At 40.4% G+C, this 21,378-nt stretch overlaps 1 protein-coding gene across 2 annotated transcripts in view; it reads left to right on the top strand.

Annotated features, from left to right (window-relative positions):
• The first annotated feature begins 4,372 nt into the window (after positions 1–4,372).
• LOC149014442 (neurofilament light protein) overlaps positions 4,373–21,378 on the top strand; it is a 48,926-nt gene continuing 31,920 nt past the window's right edge. Inside the window, exons 1-2 of one of the 2 annotated variants that reach the window (XM_089155197.1) lie at positions 4,373–5,612; positions 19,462–19,677. In XM_089155197.1, the coding sequence (XP_089011323.1) occupies positions 4,497–5,612; positions 19,462–19,677 (1,332 nt within the window). In that variant the 5' untranslated portion in view covers positions 4,373–4,496. Of the gene's footprint in view, positions 5,613–18,990; positions 19,678–21,378 lie in introns of both variants that reach the window. The other variant, XM_089155196.1, reaches the window with a different exon arrangement.

Below are 21,378 nucleotides of genomic sequence, written 5' to 3'. Positions count from 1 at the left end.
TTGTGTCTTGTGATGGATCGCACCCACGGGTAACCGAGACCGGCGGGTGGGGTGTGACACCAATGCTTCGGACCCATATGCTAACTTGAATGGAGTTTCTCCTGTGGGTGTTCTAACATCGGCGGAGATGTCCAAACAAGAAGGCAATGAAAGATAATAGGAAAGCGGTGGCAATCCTAGTGGTGGCAATCAACTGCGAGATGGAACTTATTTCGGCACCTGAAGTAGGGCTCCGAGAGGAAATGCCATAGCACAACGAGACAAAGGAGATAGCTAGCTAGCTTCGTAAAAGCCTATGTATCTGACATGATTCTAATGAATTTAGTAGTAAATTCTTAGAAGATTAGCTTGGCGAGTTTCTTAGAATTTCCCCTAAAACCAAATAGGTTGCAATGGCACCTTGATCACTCTAATAATTGCCTAGGAGGACTCTCACGATTCTCTAGGAAAATCATGACAAATACACATACTCGCTCATTTCGCAAGTCATAGATCAATGTTTGAGAATAACTCGCCCAAAAGCAAGTAGAAACAGAGGGTTTTAGCAGCAAATTTTCGTCTGTCGATCTTATGGCGCTTGTGCTCACCATATTCTCTCTTGTTGAATATGCCACAACTGCTGAGGCCCTGGCTCCAAGCCCTACTTCAAGTGCCGGAATAAGTTCCATCTTGTCGTTGATTGCCGCTGCTTTCCTCGTCTCTTTCATTGGCTTCCTGTTTGGATCTCTCTGCCGATGAAAGGTTTCGTTATTTCAAGATCTCTCTCGATCTAGGCTTGATATAGGGCTTGCAAAATGAGCGATTAAAATTTGATAGAATCCAAGAGTTATTGTAAATTTGCAAAATCGAAAAACTTATAGTATAAAACAAGAAGCTATATTACAATTAAAACCCACACTTTCAATTGAAACTGTCCGATTGTAATTTGTACTTAGGAAAAATTTGGAGCGTCCGCTTCTGATAGCTGCAAATGCCACATATAAAAATCCCTCTATCCATATAATTTTATTTCGAGATATTTACTGTTGCCTCCCTGTAGTTTGATTTTATTACTAATAAAACCCTGTTTTTTACGAAATTACTGTTTCCCCCTTCCTTATAATGGTGTTAAGTAGCCGTTAAGTTTGAATGTGTAATGTCTAATTTGCCTTTCATTAAAATTAATAAATCAAAAGACGATGCTACCCCCATTTTTAAAAACCAAATTAAATGTCAATTTTACCATAAACTTCATTTATTTTGAATTAATGAAATGGACAAAATCCAAATCCGATTTGGTTTCCCAGCTTCACTAAGCTTCATTTATTTTGAGTTAAAGAAATGGACAAAATCCAAATCCGATTTGATTTCCCACCTTCACTAAACTTCATTTATTTTGAATATAAAGAAATGAGCAAAATCTAAATCCAATTTGGTTTCCCACTTTCACTGAACTTTATTTATTTGAAATTAAATAAATGAGCAAAATCCAAATCCAATTTGGTTTCCCACTTTCACTAAACTTCATTTATTTTGAAAATATTTGAGGTGATATATAATTTCCAATTTGAGTTGAATTCGATTTTCTTTTTTCTTCAGTTTCTATTTGAGTTTTTTTAATCATTCTTTCTTTATTTGATGATTTTTTTTTTTTTTTTTTTAAAGAATAAAACGGATTACAGTTTTTTTTTGTCCACAATTAATTAAGGATATTACTGTAACTTGACAAAAGGGTAAATAAGTAAAGAGATAAGTATAATGGTATTTTGGGGTTGTTGAGAAAATATAAAGATGCTACATCATCAGTAAACTAATGGAACTTAACAGTAGGGGGCAATAGTAATTGTAGACAAAGTTGAAGGTTGGATTAGTAATTTTGAAAAGTACAAAGGATACAGTAGTAATAAAATAAAAGTATAGAGGGCCAATAGTATTTAACCCTTTTATTTTTTATGTTTTTATATTTCCTTTAATTTTTCATTTATTATATTAATTTCCCTCATTTTTTCGTTTGTTCTCTTCTCACATGCGAAATATCACTTTTGCTCCCCCCTCAATATTGAAACAATTTTTAACGGTAAAATAATGGATATAAATGTCATCTCTAGTTAAAATCTAACTCCTCAATCCCTATTTATTCTCCCATGTCTTCTCTCTCACATCTTTTATTCCTATTTATTATATTATCTTTTTATAAATGTGGATTAAAGGAAATTTTTGAAAAAATATCTTATTAGATATTCAAAATGTCATTTATAACTATAAACTAATTATTCAATCTCTATTTATTATCTCATATTTCCTTTCTCATCTTTTCTTCCTATTTATTATTCCCTTTACGGAAAATCTGGGAAAAAATCTTATCCACTATTAGATATATTTTTTTTTATTCTCAATTTTTTTTTTGTTAATTTTTTTCTTTCATTTTTTTGTTATTATTTATTTGATTTTATATTCATTGTTTATTTGATTTTATATTCATTGTTTATTTATTTATTCTAAATTTTTATTATTTGATTTTATATTATGAATAAAATGTCTATAGTTAGTAAGATAACTAACTACCATTGGTTTGCATCTCTTACCTTGAAAACACAAAGAAGTTGATTTGCATATGATTTTTTTTTTTTTTAATACATAAACGGGGTTAAAAAACCCAAATCAATTTAAAGAGAGCTGGTCAAACGATCCACCTGAAGGAACTTTTCTATACCTTGAGGGGGTTCCTGAAAGAAATGCGTAGGAGACTCCAATGTTGTTGTTCTTTTCGCCATCCAATCGGCAACCATATTTGCTTCTCTATTAGTATGAGTAATGATGATATTTCCATGCAAATCTACCAACTCTCGAATCGCTACACTAATCCTTGTCATCCTTCATTGATGTTGAGCACTCAGTTTCAAACAATCAATTGCTTGTGAAGAGTCAGACTACATGTAAACATGTAGCATATTTCTTTCTACTGCATAGCATATGCCTAAACAAATAGCATGGAGCTCAGTTTCAAGAACACTTGTCTGGGGGATTCTATGCACAAAACCTCCAAAGTACACCCCTTATGAGCTGCGAAAAACCCCTCCAATTTGATTGAAATCTTATTTACCAACTACAGCATCTATATTGCAGTTTAGCCACCCTTCCATTGGTCTTTTCCACTTTGCCTTTATTTTAACACTTCGTGATAATGATTGTGGATTATTTTCCTGGGTCCAACCTGCCTCCACATGTGAGTAGTATTCTTTTATCATTTCCACCCCTCCTCCTGGTCGAGTGAAGTCTTCTTCATGAGTATCACGATTTCTTCAATCCCACAGTAGATATAGTGTGATGGCGAAATTGGTTGACCATCCTTTCTGTTGTTGTGATAGATTTCCACAAATGTTTAGGTAAAGCCAATCACGACTATCACAATTGAAGAACTGTCCTTGTTGATTCATTGGGATTAATCGTTTCCATACTCCACTCGCATATTGGCAATCTCTAAACACATGTAGACTAGTTTAGACTTCATGAAGACAAAAGTTACATAATGAGTGGTTCATGAGTCCCATTTTCCACTTCCTATCATTAGTTAGGAGCCTGTTCAGACTTATAACCCACATGAAACAAGAGATTATTTGCGGCACCTTTAACTTCCAAATGGCCTCCCAATATCTGTTATCAAAAGAAATGTCCACACCAAGACTATTGGAATCTTCTAACACTTCATATGCCTATTTTATTGTAAAACATCCATTATGTGATGGATTCCATAGCCATACATCATTTCCTCCGCCTGTACTTGGTGGTGGGCATGCTTCAAGTTTAATGCAATAGTCAAAAGGTAATATATTTTCAAAATTTTCCTTTCTCCAACCTCCATTTTCATCCACATATGATGATATTTTTTCCTTACTCATTCCACTGGGTATATTGCATATGATTTTTTAATGTTGAAGTCATGTGTGATGCTTTAATTTACCTATATCTTGTTAAAAAAATATTATCCATAATTTTACCTATTTTGTTAATTATGTGTGGGTTCCACAAAATATATGTAGGTCTATGTCTTAATATAATAGAATAATTATAGGCGGGACTCCTAATGGGTCTTATAAGTAGCCACATAATATGTGTGGTGAAAAAGTATTGGTGTATTGGTGCTTCTCCAATCTGGACTTTATTATTCGATCCCTCAAATATTAAATCCGGTTCCGCCCTTGATGGCAAGTACTTTGGGCTATGATTTAAACCCTTGAAAATGAGTTCAAACCCCAAAAATCTGTTAATCGTGGGTTACTTGACCGATTAAAAGCCCAAAGCCATGGAAAAAACCCCGAAAATGATAGTAGACGGGACACAGACATTTATGATCTATGTAATTGCAATTATTAATCAATATATTTTATCTTTCATAGAGAAAAATATATCACCCGAGTTTCAGACGTGGTTTCGAACGGCAGAGATCGGATCGTCGTGTTGGTTTCCTCGAGGGCCGGAAATCACCTGGAGGCGTAAGACAGTTGGTTTCCGTGTTGATGTCTGGGAGCATGGCGCTAGCTGATCAGGAAGACGACATGGGTTCTCTATTCGAAGGTATGGTCCTTTTTGGCCCTTCTGTTATATCTCAAGACCGTGCCGTCGAAGGTGATGATCGTGCTCACCAGTCTCTTGCGCCAACCTCCCCTCCTCCGACTTCACCGTCGCTATCACGCCCTCTGGACGAGAACTTGTTTTCTGATCTCACCCTTGTCACCCCCAACGAACACTTAGTTGTACAATTACAGCCCAATTCCTGCCGCACGACAACCTTAACCACAACAGCAGCATCAGAAACGGTAATTCCTTCCGTCGCTAGGCAAGTTTCAAGAAAAAAAAAGAAAGGTGGCATCAGGGTTGGATACGGGCGAGACGCGGCACCTGCTGACCATGATCATCAGTCTTCAGCTGCTCTTTCTGATTCTAATTCCCTTCTCTCTACCGAAATTGATCCTCCGCTGCCACGGTCCCCTGTCGATATCAACGTTTCTTTGGAATCAGAGGAGTCCTCTAATCTCTATTCTGATCCCAGTTCTTTTAGAGACAGTCGTCCTCCTTGCGGCTCGGAAGATTCAGATCTTCATACAGCAGTCATTCTCAGTGCTTCAACCGTAGATCCCGATTCGGAAGACGGAACTATATCTTCGACGTTTAGCGATGTCTTGAATGATGAAGATTTAGTGCCACGCAGCGATGAACATGAGCTCTCTCCTATGTGTCTTGGCCGTTCAGCAGAGGAGAAGCTTGAGCAAATTAGAGCTCGGATATCGGGGAAGCTCAAGCATATTTTGGAACTGGCAGCTTCTATTTCGGCGACTAGGAAGGAGTTATCCAAAAGGAGAAGAGAAGCCATTGATAGAGTAAATTTAGCCTCTAACAAACATAGGGAGCTGGAGAGGGAGCTAGAAAAAGCCTGTGATGCTGAAGATTTTGAGAGGGCGGAAAGGGTTAGCGACAGCATTGCGGCAGCAGAAACCGAGAAGCATGGTCTCATAAAATTATTGAAGGTTGCAGATGCCGACTGCGATTCTATTGAATCGAAGATGCAGGAGGTCCTGGGGTTGCAGATTGCAGCTGAGGAAGAAAGTGTATTGTTGCTGGAACAATTCTCAAAGGTACTTGCTAAATCCTTAAGACATACATATATTATATCCCTTATAGATTCTTTTTGAGGAATTTGGTTTCGTTTATTCGTTCAACAAAGCTCTGCATGGTGTAGAACATCTTACTGAAATTCGCAAATACTAAGTATGATAGGCATTCAGGAACCAAGTTGTCTACATGCTGTTAACTTGCAACTTCCGAGATTTCTCGTATTTTGGGCACTGAGACCTGTGATTAGGGAGCTTGAAAGGATTGGAGTGGCGAGGATTTTATGGTGGGAAGCACTCAACAATAATCAGTGCATGTGAATGTATTGGATGAGAAAAGTGGGTTGTTTTCCGTGATCTCTGTGTCATTCATGTTCTTGATGAATGTAAATTTGTTCCATATTTTGTCTGAGAGCTGGGGGCTGCTGTCACTACTGGGTGGTATTTTTTCCCCGGGTATTGTTTAGGTTATTCCTACGTCTTTATGGTTTTGGTTTAGTCTCCCATCCGGTATCAGAAATGGGGTTATTAGTATTTCACAAAAATTTCCTTCTGTTAATTGCCGTTCTGCCTTCTGTTCTATGAGAACTTTGTCACATCTATTTCATGTAGATTCACAAGGAACTGTTCTGGTCATCGCACATGATCTTATGAAACTTTGTGCCTACTCATATGCACAACAAAATTGGTGATGTGGATTTCACTCATTTGAGTCCTATTTCACATTACTTGTTGGATGGCGTATATTTTTGCTTTTCATTTTTCTTCTTTCAATTGTTATCCAGGTGGAATAAGGAATAGATGAGAGAACGAATGACTCAATTGGGTGACAGTGGGGAAAATGTAAAGAAAGAGAGAGTGAACATAGAATTATAGGAAGGTTCCATATCTTCCAATTTTCCTTTAATTTCAGTGTTTAAACTCCTCCCCCCTTCAACTGTTTAGATTATTCCTTTGTTGTCATCCGGATAATTCAAATCGAAGCAATTGGATGTCCGACTCGGGCCTATATGACATGACCGATCGATAGAAATACTCCAACATTCCACCTTTGTCATATATTCCATACATCACACTAGATAGATATCATATTCATGAAATACAATTCACTTTCAAGACGCCTTGGTGGTGAAATGGCAGACACGCGAGACTCAAAATCTCGTGCTAAAGAGCGTGGAGGTTCAAGTCCTCTTCAAGGCATAATATTGAGAATGCTCATTGAAAGCAATTCAATAAGAGATCTCAATGAGCTATTCAATAAGAGATCTCGGATTGAATCAATATTGATATACCGAGTATCTGTTGATGCGAAGTATTCCGGCGATCCCCACAATCTGAGTCCGAGCTGTTGGAATTGGAATAAGTTCGGCAGCGGATCATAAATCTTGGCGATCTTCTCTATCTAATGAATGGAAAGTCCGCTTTGAAATCGACAATCGTCCGCCCTACACCCTCCCCCCAAGTATATGCTTCAACAGGAATCTTGCTTTTTATAATCTGGTCAACATATCATATCATACTATCATACTAGTATATAAAAGAAAAAATTGAAATAGTGGCAATATGTATTTTTGTTGACCAAAATACCCCCTGCATAGACCATTCACAAAACTTGTGGTATGCATTTTGGTTGACCCAAATACCCCCCTGAATAGACATCTACCCGCTACTATGTAAAAGGAAAACTTGAAACAGTAGTGGTATGTATTTAGGTTGACCAAAATACACCCCTTGAATAGACATGTACCCATTCACAAAAGTTGTGGTATGTATTTTGGTTGACCCAAATCATACTACTATTGAAAGAATGCAAAGAAAAACTCTAATTTTGATAAGTAGGTTGCTTACCTTGATGGGTAAGTCTTATGTATTTATAAATAAACATGGCTGTTGTACAAGATTCGTTTACAATATTCAAATTTGAATTCAAAATTAAAAACTTGAATTCAAAAATTGAATTCAAAAACTTGAATCAAAAATCAAATTCAAACCATGACAGATCCGTTATAGTCTTTCATCCCCCCTCAAACTCTTCATTGGTAAGTGCAAGAGTTTGTCTCTATGCTTGAAGAAAGCTTGTGATGTTAAGCCCTTAGTAAACACTTCTGCAATTTGATCATTTGACCGAACAAAGTGCACTTTTATGGTGTTGTTCTGAACCAAGTCTCGGACAAAATGATAGTCCACTTCTATATGTTTTGTGCGAGCATGTAGCACTGGATTTGCAGCCATTTGTGTTGCAGACACATTATCACAATAAATGTCCCTTCCTCTTGGAAGTTGCACTTGCAAATCACGTAGAACATAAGAAAGCCATAGTAACTCAGGATCTTTGTGATGGCAAGGGATTTGTACTCAGCTTCCGTACTTGATCTAGATACTGTAGGTTGTTTCTTGGAAGACCATGATAATAAATTATCCCCAAAAAAAGTGCAAAACCCATTAGTTGATCGGCGTGTGTCTGGACATCCTGCCCAATCTGCATCAGTATAAGCAGCTATAAAAGAAAGTTGGGTTGGTTTCAAGAGAACTCCAGCACCAATAGTATGCTTGACATAACGTAAAATGCGTTTTGTTGCTTGAGATGATCTTCTGTGGGAGATTGCATGAACTGACACACTTGATTGACTGCATAGGAAATATCTGGTCTAGTGATCGTCAGATATTGTAAGGCTCCTACTAATTGTCTGTATGGTGTTGGATCAGGTAGGGGATAGTCTGTTGTTGATGATAACTTTGTTCCAACTTCAATTGGGGTTTTGCATGGCTTTGAAGTCTCCATTCCTGTAGACTTTAATAAATCGATGGAGTATTTACTTTGAGTGAGTAAAAGACCATCTGAATTTCGATTAGCCTCAATTCCCAAGAAGTAATGCAAGTGTCCCAAATCTGTCATTGCAAATTATTTGCTCAGGCTTTAAATAACCTCTTGAATTGTAGCGTCATTGGCTCCTGTCAATATTATATCATCTACATATAACAACAATACTGTCATTGTACCTTGGGTGTTGCGTGTAAACATGGAAGAATCTGCCACGCTTTGCTTGAAACCTTCTCCTTGTAGGTATGTTTTGAATATTTGAAACCAAGCTCATGGAGCTTGCTTGAGACCATAAATTGCTTTTTGTAGATGACAAACATGTGTTGGTTTAGATGTGGAAACAAGCCCCTGTGGTTGTTCCATGTAAACATCTTCTGCTAAGTTGACATTCAAGAAGGCATTTTTCACATCAAGTTGATGTATTGGCCATGACTTTGATAATGCAACGGTTAATACTGTCCGAATGGTGGCTGGCTTTACAACTGGACTAAATGTTTCATGAAAGTCCATTCCTGCTTGTTGGTTGAACCCCTTGGCAACTAATCGTGCCTTGTATCTCTCAATGGAACTATCACTTTTTGTTTTGATCCTGTACACCCACTTACAACCTACAATATTCATACCCTTAGAGTAAGGCACCAAGTTCCAAGTCTGATTGTTTATCAAGGCTTTGTATTCGTTTTGCATTGCATCAATCCACTTTGGGTCTTTTGAGGCTGATTTGTAGGTTTTAGGTTCAGTTGGGATGTTGGAGATGGTGGTAAGAAAGGTTTGAGGTATTGGGTGTCTAATAGTGAGTAGAGAGAGACGGGTTTTTGGTTTGGCGGAATTGGTTTTACTCCTAGTAATCATAGGATGAGATGGTTGGGGCTGTGGTTGGTCTATTGTTGGTGGGGATTGATTAACATCTTGGGTTGGATTTGCCATTGATATGGCTGGTGATGATGTTGTAAGGGCTCTTTGTGATGGTTGGTTGTTTAAATAGGTGAAGAAGAATGTGAAGTGAGTGGAGACACATTTGGTGGGTTGTGTGGGATGAAAACAGGTAGAGAAATAAGTTCGACTGGTGGTTTGTTTGATGATTGGTGTGATGGGGGATTTGAAAAGGGAAATTCCTTTTCTTAAAAAATAACATGTCTAGATAAATATACCTTGCCAGTGTCCTTATTTAAGCATCTATAACCCTTGTGATAAAGATTGTAACCAAGAAAGACATAAGCCTTGGATTTTGGCGATAATTTATCTTCTCTGTAGGGTGTCAAGTTGGGGTAACAAAGGCAGCCAAAAACTCTCAATAAACAATAATCTGGTTTTAAGCCAAACAGTGCTTTATGAGGAGATTTTCCTTGCAATACCGGTGTATGTAACTGATTTATTAAATAGACAGCAGCAGTAAAGGCTTCTAACAATATTCTTTGGGCATGTGAGCTTGGAATAGAAGGGATAAACCCATCTCTGTAATGTGTCTGTGTTTTCTTTCTGAAACTCCATTTTGTTCTGGAGTATGAGGACATGAAATCCTGGGTACAATGCCACATTCATCAAGATAGTTTTTGAAAGCTCCCCTTGTTAACTTTAAGGCTCCATCCCTTTGAAAAAATTTAATAGAATTAGAAAGCAAGTTTTCAGCCATATTTTGAAAATGCTTGAAACAATGAATTGCATCAGATTTAGTGGGACCCCACAAATCATAATTAAGTTGTAATGGCTGAGTAGTTCGATTAACTGAAATAGAAAATGGTAATTTGTGATGTTTGCCAAGTTGGCAAGCGTCACAAATTTTATTGGATCCAAGTGTTTCAAAGGAATTAAATAAGACACTATTTCTCAAATGAGTAAGTACTGCAGAAGAAGGATGACCAAGTCGGCGATGCCAAATATCAGAAGGAGCTTTATTTCCATAAAAAGCCAAAGGAGGCACAGCATTGGCCGAGAAAGAATACAATTTATCTTTGACTGGACCCTTTACTAGAGTGATGCCTGACTCCAAATCCTTAACACAGAAACCCCATGGAAAAAATTCAACAGAACAATTATTGTCAGAAGTAAGTTGAGAAATGGAAATTAAATTCTTTGACAATTGGGGAACTATTAGTATGTCATTAAGAGATAAATGATTTGAATTTGTTTTCAAAATTGAGGAGCCTATATGAGTTATAGGGAGTTTCTTACCATCACCAACTGAAACTTGGTCTTCTCCTTTGTAAGTGGCAGATCGATGTAGTATGGCTGGATCAAATGACATATGGTTGGTAGCACCTGAATCCGGTATCCACTGTGCGTCATTCTGTGGTGTAATGTGTTGGGTATTTTGGGTACCATGTAAGCCAGCATAAGGAATGTGAGGTGGTGGATTATGATTATTTCGGCTCTGGGCATAACGGAAATAGCATCTATTGGCCGAATGGCCTTGCTTAGCACATATTTGACATTTGAAGGAATTAGTATTAAAGGTGTTTTGGTTTGGTCGATTATAGGAATTTTGAGATCTTGGAGGGCCATTTGATGAATTTCGGAAGTCAGATCTAGGTGGGTTTCGGTTGTTGGGTGGATAGGATTTAATACTATTATTAGGCCGATTAAATTTAGGCTGATTTGTAACAAGTAATGCAGTAGGGGAATGTGAATCAGTTAAAATTGATTGGATGTTCACATAGCCACGGCGTAACCGTTGCTTATGAGTAAGTAGTTTGGCTCTTAGGTCGGTAAAGGTAATGGGTGGGGTAATATTTTCCACAGTGATGATGAAAGTGAGATAACCCGAACCAAGACCATTTAATGTATATGCTATCAAGTAGAATCATTTACCTTGTCATTGATTGCCACTAAGGAATCAGCGATGGATTTAATTTTGTGAAGATAGTCCGTAATTGTGCTCATTCCTTTATTGATCATCTGTAATTCATTGCGAAGATAAGTCCTTCGAGCAGTGGACTGTTGTTGGAAAAGTTGTGCAAGAGAATCCCATACATCTTTTGCTGTTTGAAGGCGAAGAATATGAGAAGAAAGAGACGGTGTGAGGGTGGCATTGATCCATGCTCGAACAAAATGATCATTCTTTCTCCAGGTTTGAAATTTTGGATTCGGCGTTTGAGTTTCTCCAGTAGTGACGTTTGATTAGGCATTGATCCAGTACCATCAAGATGATGCATAAGATCACAGGTAATAAAAATGGATTCTAATTGTTCTCTCCACATGTATCCCTTGAATAGACATGTACCCGTTCACAAAACCTCACGCAAGTGCCACTCAAAGAGTCCCAGGTCGAAATCCAACTGCCTACATCCCAACCCAAAACGGCCAAGAAACTATTGTGGTATGTATTTTGGAAGGAAAACTTGAAATATATATATACTGTACAAAAGTAAAAATACAATGGTGATGGCAATTCTTTTAAATGACCAAAATACCCTCTCGAGAAGACAACCTATCTCTCCATATGAAATGCACCTGTTCACAACAATGCACACTAAAACCTTCATCAAGAGCTATGCAACCGACCACAACAAAATGCACCCCTTTGCCATGGAGCACACCCTTCACCATGAACACACCCTTTCATTAATTGTTCTTTTATTAGACCAAACCCTTTTCAAAAGTGCCAAAACACCCTTTCTCAAATGTACATACCTTTTCAAACCATCCTAAATCACAAGTAGCATCAGAACAAGACCACCGTCCAGGAGTCAAACTTCCTCAAATTTTGGCAAACAAGACCATACCTGCACTTCCCAAACGACACTCTCTAAAGACCCCACTCAGGTTTAAATATCTTTTTAATGTTTTTTTTTTTGGATGATTAAATAATATATAAAAGCAAAGCATGAAGAAAGAAACAAAATGGTACAAGAGAGAGAGGGGGGGGGGAACCCTAAATAGGGGGTTGGAAAGCGGAGATAAGACCCTAGGAGACAACAATGAGCCTATTCCTTGGGGTGTCAGGCTGTCAGCAACCGGGGGATTGGGAATAGAGAGGAGCCTAAGAGAAACATCAAATTGGATGGCATTCCAAATTGTATGTACAGAATGGGATTTGGAAGTCCATCACCTAAGCTTACGCTCCCACCAAAGATGGTGAATTGTGGCACAAAAGACTAGCTTACCGATTTGATCACAGGTAGTGGTTCCCGAAAAGTTCATCAAAACCCAATACTAGTCACAATCAAATCCAAAGGAACCCCAGTAGCGGGGCCATATGGTTGCAAGTGCTTTTCTCCAAAGAGAACTAGAGAGAGGGCAAGTGAAGAATAGGTGCTCAAGATCCTCCAAATTGCTCCAACAAAGGGTACAATTGGGGTTAGTTGGGATATGACGACTAATAAGGAAAGTTAGGGTGGGAAGGGCTAGGTTAAGGGCTCTTTAGAGGGTAAGGGAGTGGTGGGGGATATGACCTTTAAACCAAACCAAGGGAGGCCAAGGGGGAATGGGATCGGAAAAAGTTCCAAGCTGAGGACATGGTGAAGGAATTGGTGGGGGAGGGGAGCCAAACTAAAAGGTTACAGGGGGAAGACAGAATAGGGGGGAGAGAATTCCAAACTTGTGTGAGACTGTGATGAGGGGAAGGAGCCCAAGAATCATTGGTGATAAAAGTGGACATGGGGCCATGGGGCCATGGGGGTAGCTTTGGGGATACAGGTTTCATAGGCTACACGGGGGCCATGGAGAGAGAAGAGGATACCCATCGGATGCCACGAGTCAAGCCAGAAAGAGGTAGAAGATCTAGATGATATATGGGTTGAAATGGCGCAGAGGGCACAAGGCCTCAACAGGAGAAGCTTCCTCTAGGTTCAGGAATAGTTGGAAGGGGTGGGGACCGTCCAAAAGGAGTTGAATTTGAGGATAGAGGAATGGACCCAATTAACCGAAATAGAATATTGTTTGGAAATAATTTTCCATATGAGTTTAAGGAGGCAAACAGAATTGACCTCTTGGATGCGGCGAATACCAAGACCACCTTCAGATTTTGGTCGACAGATATTGGACCAACTAATGGGGCGAAGGAACTGCGAGGTTTCCTGACCTTTCCAGAGAACGGCACAGAAAAGGGATTCCATAGCCGAAGTGATAGACTTGGGAATAGGGAAGATGCCACACCAGTAGAGGTAGGAGGATTGGAGAACCGAACATATGAGCTCCACTCTACCTGTGAAAGATAGAAGCTTGCTTTTCCAGAGATGAAGATTCTTACAGATTTGATCAAGCAAAGGGGAGCAATGGTGGCGGGAACCGGGAAAGCCTACCAGGGATAAGGGGGAGACCTAGATAGACCACAGGGAAGGAGCCAGGCTTGAAGCCTGAGAGATGCAAGAGATTTAAGCGAAGAGGCTCGGAGACTCCAGAGAGGAAAATAGTGGATTTGTTGAGATTGACCTTGAGTTCAAAGAGGGACTAAAAAGGGTGAGAGTCGAAAGAATGGAGGAGATGGAAGAGTGGTCAGCTTTTGAGAAGATCATCAAATCATCGACAGTAGCAAGATGGGTGAGCTTCAGGGATTTACACTTAGGTATGGGGGAGATCAAGAGCTGATCGGTCTTGGACTGGAGGATACGGAAAAGTACCTCTAAAGCTAGAGAGAAGAGGTAGGGAGAAAGAGGGCAGCCTTGGCGGATGCCAACACGGGAAGGGAAGAACCCAGTGGGGGATCCATTAGTGATAATGGAGAAATAGAGGGAGGAAAGACAAATCTCAATCCAATGGATAAAGGAATGATGGAATCCCATAGCAGTGAGGACATCATTGATAAAATCCCAACGAATAGAATTAAAGGCTTTGTGGAGGTCCACCTTTAGGAGCGCAATCGGGGAATGGGAAGTCTAGTTAAAACCACGAACAATCTCCGCACAAAGGAGGATATTGTCTGCAATACTACGACCTGAAATGAAAGCAGTTTGGTTAGCGCTAACCAAGTTGGGCATGATTTTGTTGAGACGGTTCATAAGAATTTTCGAGATGAATTTGTAGAGGAGATTGTAAAGGGAGATTAGGCAGAAATCCGAGAGGGAGGAAGCTCCTGGCTTCTTCGGGATAAGGCAAGGGAAGGTTTGGTTGATAGAGGGAGCTGGGAGGGATTAAGGAAGAAACTGCGAATGGTGCGGACTAGATCCTCCTCAATAACATCCCAAGCAGAGGAGAAGAAGCCCATACTGAATCCATCAGGACCGGGGGCTTTATTAGGCTTGTGGGAACAAATGGCTATGAGGATGTCTTCAGAGGAGGGATACATAGAAGGGGGGGGGGGCAATGGAGAGAGGATCAATGAATTTGTTGTGGAGGTTAGCAGGGAGAGGGGAGTGGGGAGGGAGGGAAGCAGGGAAGAGGAGATTGAAAAGTAGGAAATGACTTCAGCTTTGATACTAGGAGGGTTAGAGATCCAATAACCATTGCTAGCAAGGAGGATCGGGATGGAGTTGAAATTATAGCGGGCTTTGAGGGATCTATGAAAAAGTGTTGTGTTAAAGTCCCTAAGCTCAAGCCATTTGATTCTAGCTTTCTGGCAAAGAAAGCTTTCTTCTTGGGAGACATGGGAGGAGAGCTCAGTGGTGAGCGATTTCTCATTATCAGCAAGGGATGGATTGAGGGGATCAATTTGGAGGGAAGATTGGATGGAGAGAAGATTTGAGCGACAAGAAGAGACCCTAGAGGAGATGTTGCCGAAGGTAGTGGAATTCCAAAGATGGAGGACATTCTTGGTATTTCGAAGCTTACGGGCAAAAGTGATGAGAGGGGGAGAATGACAATGGACAGGCTTATTGCAGGCCTCTTGAATAGTGGGGATGAAAGAGGGATTGGAGCTCCACATATTGAAGAATTTGAAAGGTTTCGAGCCAAAGGAGGAGGGGGGGGGGAAGAGATGGACCATACAAGGAGAGTGGTCCAAGAGACTAGCCGGACAAAAGGAAGCATGAGAGGTCGGGAACCGGGAGAGCCAAGAATCATTGACCAGAAAGCAATCATGTTTCGATGCAATTCTAGCCTCACCGATCCTACGATTATGCCACGAAAGAAGGTGACTTGACCATCGGAGGTCGGTAAGGCTAGAATCATCAATATAAGAATTAAAAGCTTCCATTGCAACAGCGTTTGGGGGGCTACCTCCAATACGCTCGTGAGAGTAGCGGACAATGTTAAAATCACCCCCCACACCCCAGGACTAACCCACTAAAGAGGAAGAGATGGATCAGAGCTTCTCCCATAGAGGGTCGCGATCCGGGGCACGGTTAAAGCCATAGACAATGGTGAGGTAGAAAGGGGTAAGGGAAGAAGATGAAGAAATATTAAGATGCATGAATTGGGGAGAGGAATCCATAAATGATATCTAGAATTTAGAAGGATCCCAAAGGACCCAAATTTGGCCATTGGGGCACTAGGTCGAGTTGGAGATGAAAGACCAAGAGGGGGCAATAGAAACGGGCAATCCGATGGGCATTCTCATTTTGAACATGGGTTTCAAGAAAAGCACAAATAGTGGCTTTGGAATCTTTGAGAGAGTGTTTTACTTCCGCTTGTTTTGCAAGGGAATTCATTCCCCTAACATTCCAAAAATAAAGTCAGGCATAATGATGAACAAACTGGGGGTGGGGGGGGGTGGGCAGCAATTTAGCAAGTGGGGTTGGGGTCATCAAAGGAGGGGCTTATATCATCCCATTGGGCAAAATAAAGGGAATCAGTCTCAGTCTCACATAAGGGAGAATCCCACGGGGAAGGGGTTTCAAATTTGGGTCAATGGAGGAGTTAGAAGCCGGGGTGGAAGGTTCAAGGGAGGGGGAGGGGCAAAATGGAAGAGGTAGAGTTCATTCCAGGGGTAATAGGGGTTGGGAGTGTCAGGTGTTTAACTGGGCTGGTTTGTTTGGTTAAAATGGATGAAGGTGAATGGGTAAGAGAGGAGGGTCCAACCGGCCGGGCTGAAATTGGGCCAAAAGAAGTTCTATAAACAGGCCCATTAGTCGGTGATTTAGGCCGTGGGTTGGGCTTGGGTCCAGAAATGGTGGGCGAATGGGAAAAGAATTTTTTTAAAAATGTTGATTGATGGGGAAGGTTAAGGTGATTGGTGGGCCCCGTAGGGATAAGGGAGGGAGAGGGAGTAAAGGAGGTGGGTTATTGTGTTTTGGGGAAGAGGGTTTACTCAACGAGGTGCAGGGAGGGTTTTGGAAAAAAAAGGTAGATGGCAGGGGTTCAGAAGGGGATGACTTGCAGGGGCTATCATTTTTATAGCAAGGGGTTGATCACTGGGTCTTGGGAAGATGAGAAGAGTACCTGCAATGACCAGTCAGAAGCCAGGTTGTCCAACGGATCAGGAGGTGCAGCGATAGTCTCAGTAGCAACGATCTCATCGGCATCTTTTGTGGGATTGCAGTTTCAGAGTGAGCAGCAGCAGCAGAGCAGTTTGAAAAGGTATTTTTCAGGGAATCATCGGGAACAGACTTGGGGAATCTTCTTCTTCTTCTACGGTAGAAAGAGGTTGCTGGAATAACTAAGTTGGTGGCAGCAGGCGGAGCAGGGGAAACAATTCAAACTGTAATTTTCTCCAAAGTGTTGATTGTTCCCAGCGGGGCAGGCATGTCTTCAACAGGCATCTGGTCTTCAGGAGGAGGCGGACGAGCGACAAACTTAGTGGTGGAGCTTTCCAAACCAGCAAATGAGCAACAGTTTGAAACATGACCAAAAGTTGAACAGAGATCACATCAATCAGGGATCCAATCATACGCAATTACTTGGTTGTTTTTCATCCCATTATCATCTTCAATGGGTAAGAGAAGGGGGGAGAGGTTTTGCAGCTGAAAATTCCACACAAATTCTCGCATAAGAGAGGTGATCCATGTTAATAATTTTTGCATCAGATCGGATAGGTTTTCCAACAGCTGAACCGATACGGCTCAGACAATTTGAGTTCCAGAATTCAAGAGGGAGGCCAGGAAGGTTGATCCACAGGGGGAGCTCGCTGAAGTCGACCCTATGGAGAGGCATCAAAGGAACCCAAGCCTTGAGGAATACTGGAGATTTTCCTACAAACCAAGGAGATCCTTCCAGAGCATGGGATTTGCATTCAGGGGAATCAAATTTGAGCCGAAAAATCCCGGAGTCAATATGGTACGTATCCATAATACCATGTGCTTTCCATTGCTTAGTAAGAGAAGATTTGAGGATGCTGAGAGAAGGGATGGGACCAAGGAATTGGCCAAGGATAGCAGAGTTCCATCAACTAATTCAAAGAGCAATGGAGGAGGAGGGGCAGTGGGCTGGGGGGGGGGTGGAAAATATTAGAGGGGGGGGGGATAAAGGTGAGGTCAAGTTCAGTTTCAGAGGAGGATTTTTTTGTTAGAGAATAGGGATATCCAAGGTTTGTTGGGCGAGAGAGAAGCAGGGGCTAAAGGAAGGGTAGGCAGTGGATTGGGAGGGGATGAGGTGGTTGGGGGGGGGGGGGGAGGTTGGAAGTTGTAGAGGGAGTAAGGGAGGCCATAGGAAAGCTGAGGGAGGAGCTAGGATTCCGGCTCTTCCGCTCCCCTTGTGATGTCCATAAAAGAACAAGTTAAACAGACTTCAAACAAAAAACAACCACTGATCTCTTTTTCCTTTCTTTCTTCCCGACCGAGTTCCCCCCCCATCTTTAACTGTTGATTAAATGGTATTGACTAAACAAAATCGGAATGTGGAATCTGGCTTTGGAACTGTAAACGTCAATTTTAAATTCTTTAGGCTTTTTAAATCTATAGAGGATCGCTGGGTAACGAATTAGTTGTGAAATCTTTCAAGACGTTTATCTGCTAGAGGCTTCGATTGACACTCATCGTTTTGAAAAGTTTTATATATTCCCCCCCCCTCTTTCTTTTAATGCTAAAAAGAAGAAAACTAATGCAGATACAGAGATCCTTGCCATTTAAGAAGTCCTTTCCGTGACAATTGGATTGTTTATATTTTGTTGAATTCAGTTGGCTTGCTTTGTGGTGGTGGCCTCCTAGTCTTATATATTCGTCATTAACAATATGATATCAATGTCATTTCTTGTTGTCTATCAGATATACAATCATACACGCACTTTATTTGTATCATCCATTACATGCAGTTTGTCAAATGGCTGATATGACTACTTATATGTCCTGACTGTTAGATATGTATCAAAGAATTTCCAACTTTCCATTTGGCCCCCTTGCATTATTTAACCCTAGTGAAAGAAGTGTCTTTTCACAATCTTTTATCTGTGGATTTTTGTCATTCATCTTCTTAGAAAGCTGCAGCTTTTTCGATGTGCCACTTGCACAGGGTCCTGTGAAGGGGGTATAGGGTTGGTATTTGAACACAAAATGTCCATGCTCGGGTTTGAACCCACATCTGGCAGGCTGAGGTTTTACCAGCATGCCAATGATGGCCATTCATTATTTAAACTCCTTCCTGTTCCCTCCCCCCCCCCCCCCCACACACACACAAAACACCCCTCTTTCCCACCTCCACAAAAAGAGAGAGAGAAGGGGGGGGGGGGGAATAGAAGACAAATAATGCTTCTCAAGTCCAATGTTCAACTGAACTTTCTTCCCCCCTGATTGGTTATCAAAGCTGGAACTTTCTAAAATTTACTTCTATTCCCAGGACACTGCTGCCAATGCCGATTTAGTGTTGAAGAATGCAGAATCACTATCATCAAAAGAAATAGATGATTGGATATCATCAATGGAAGCCCTAGAAGAGAGAAAAGTGGAATTGGAGATTGAATTGCTCTTAACGAATGATGCACGTTCAATATTCAATGATTCCATCGACCACTTGATCAAGGATGATAGGAAGCAGAAAGAACATCTTTATGATAAACGGCGGACGCTTACAGAAGAATTGGAGGAATTACTTTCTTTAGTAAGAAACAAGGAAGCTGAGATTGCACAAAATGATTCTAATATCCATGTGGTTGAGAAAAGAATTGCTGATGCCATGTCAGGGTTTCATGACATGCTGTTGAGCACTGATATGAATTATAATAACTTGAAGTCTGCACTTTCCAGGATTGAGTCCTCATGTGGAGCTCTATCCACAAAAAAGAAGGAAATTGATAACTTTCTTTTGCAGGAAGAAAAGAGGGTTGCAACGCTTAGGGAAATTGCTATTTCTTCTGCAACTGAAGCAAAAGCTTGCCAAGACATTGTTGGGCTAAGAAAGTGTTTGATGATTTCCATTTTAAAGTTGAGGGAAGATAAGTTGAGGCTTGCCAAGACTGAGGAGATAATTCTGGAGGATGTTCAACATCTCAAACAAGAAGTTTCTGCTGTAAAAGCTTCTCTACAGGTTAGTTACACTCCCAGGTTTTCACATGGGCTCACAGTATCTTTTTATTTTTTTGGTAGAACATGGGGTCACAGTATCACGGATATCATTAAATTACATGTTAAAGGTCCTTTTGTTAGTTTGGTTTTTTGTCATTTCTGCCATATAGTGTGGTACATGTACTTAATTCTTTTCCTCTTCTATTTGTTTTTGTTCTTAGCTGAGGAATTGTTTGTCAGAGAGTTGTGCTTTATTCACTGCCGTAGTGGCGTATTTACTTTAAAATCAGTGCGTAAACAACTCTAAGAAGAAAAAGGAAAACAGAATAAACACAAATTGACTTTCTAATATTTTAATTCTAATCAAACTGGGACTCTAGAAGAGAAAAGGGAGAAGGTAACATTCCCTCTCGAGGGCTAGAGCAAGCTAGTCGAGGGAGTACTAGTAGCTAGTGCTAGTTGGCGAGAGGGAGAACTAGTGATGTATGTCACCAAACCCGCCCAAAGAAGAGCCCCAAGGCCCGAAAGAAGTCCTAGGCCTGCTACCCAGCGGCATAAGAAGCTCAATCAATGCCAATGGTAGTTTGGTTATTTTGACACTCCTACTCGAGCCCTGCTGGGCATAATTGTTATTAGGAGTTTGTTAGGAGTTCAATTCTGTTTTTAAATTGTGGGTAATTTTCATTTGGACCCCTTGAAGTTTGGTTCAAGTCACTTCTGGTCCAAAAGAATGATTATTTTGTGGCCAAAATACCCTTATGCTCTGGATTTGCTTACCATCAAGATTGTGCCACGTAAACCCAATTAAATCCGACGGTGCATATTAAAAAAGGTGGGTGATTTGTAAGTTTTAAATTCTTATTTTACATCAGGGTTTTTCAATGTTTTAAATACATTATCATACCCTTGTGGTGAGATGAGGAAAACCCTAGACTAGATAGAAAACCCTATCTTAGATTTGTTTTCTTTATCTGACCCGATGAAATCTCCATGTTCTTCAAGAGATTTGTTTTCCTCCAGATATTTGTTAAATTAAGTTAAACGAAGACAAAATATCTTGTTTAAAACTTTAGTCATGATCGGGCAGACGATGAGGTGGTGAAACTTAATGATAAGGAGATTCCTCAGAGTGATTCTTTTAGGTACCTAGGTTCAATCATAAATGGAAGAGGTGATATAGAGGATGATGTTTCCCAAAGAATTAAAATAGGGTGGATGAAGTGGAGAGGTGTGTCCGGGGTCTTGTGTGATTGACGAATTCCATTAAAGCTTAAAGGAAAACTCTATAGGACCGTCTTTCGACCAACTATGATGTACGGTGCAGAGTGTTGGGCTGTTAAAAAAAATCATATAGATAAACTCAGTGTAGCAAAAATGAGGATGCTAAGATGGATGAGTGGCAAAACTAGGAAGGATAAGATAATGCATGATCATATTAGACTTTGGTTTGGGAGTTGCTCCCATAAGGGATTAGCTTCGAGAAAGTCGTCTAAGGTGGCATGGCTACATTCAACGGAGACCTATAAATGCCCCTGTATGGAGAAGTGATATAATCCAGATTGAAGGAACTAGAAGAGTGAGGGGTAGACTTAAGATAACCTTAAGAGAAGTGGTGAGAAATGAAATGCATAGCTTAGGCCTTGTATCTAGCATGGCCTCGAACATAACTTATTGGAAGGCAAGAATCCATGTAGGACCCCATTTAGTTGGGACAAGTTTTATT

Source organism: Hakea prostrata, chromosome 5 (genome assembly GCF_041222555.1).
Source record: "Hakea prostrata isolate BN-2017 chromosome 5, UWA_Hpros_2, whole genome shotgun sequence".
In the NCBI taxonomy this organism is placed as follows: Eukaryota; Viridiplantae; Streptophyta; class Magnoliopsida; order Proteales; family Proteaceae; genus Hakea; species Hakea prostrata.
The sequence above is the reverse complement of the archived record's forward strand: the minus strand, read 5'-3'. Positions and strand labels throughout refer to the sequence as shown.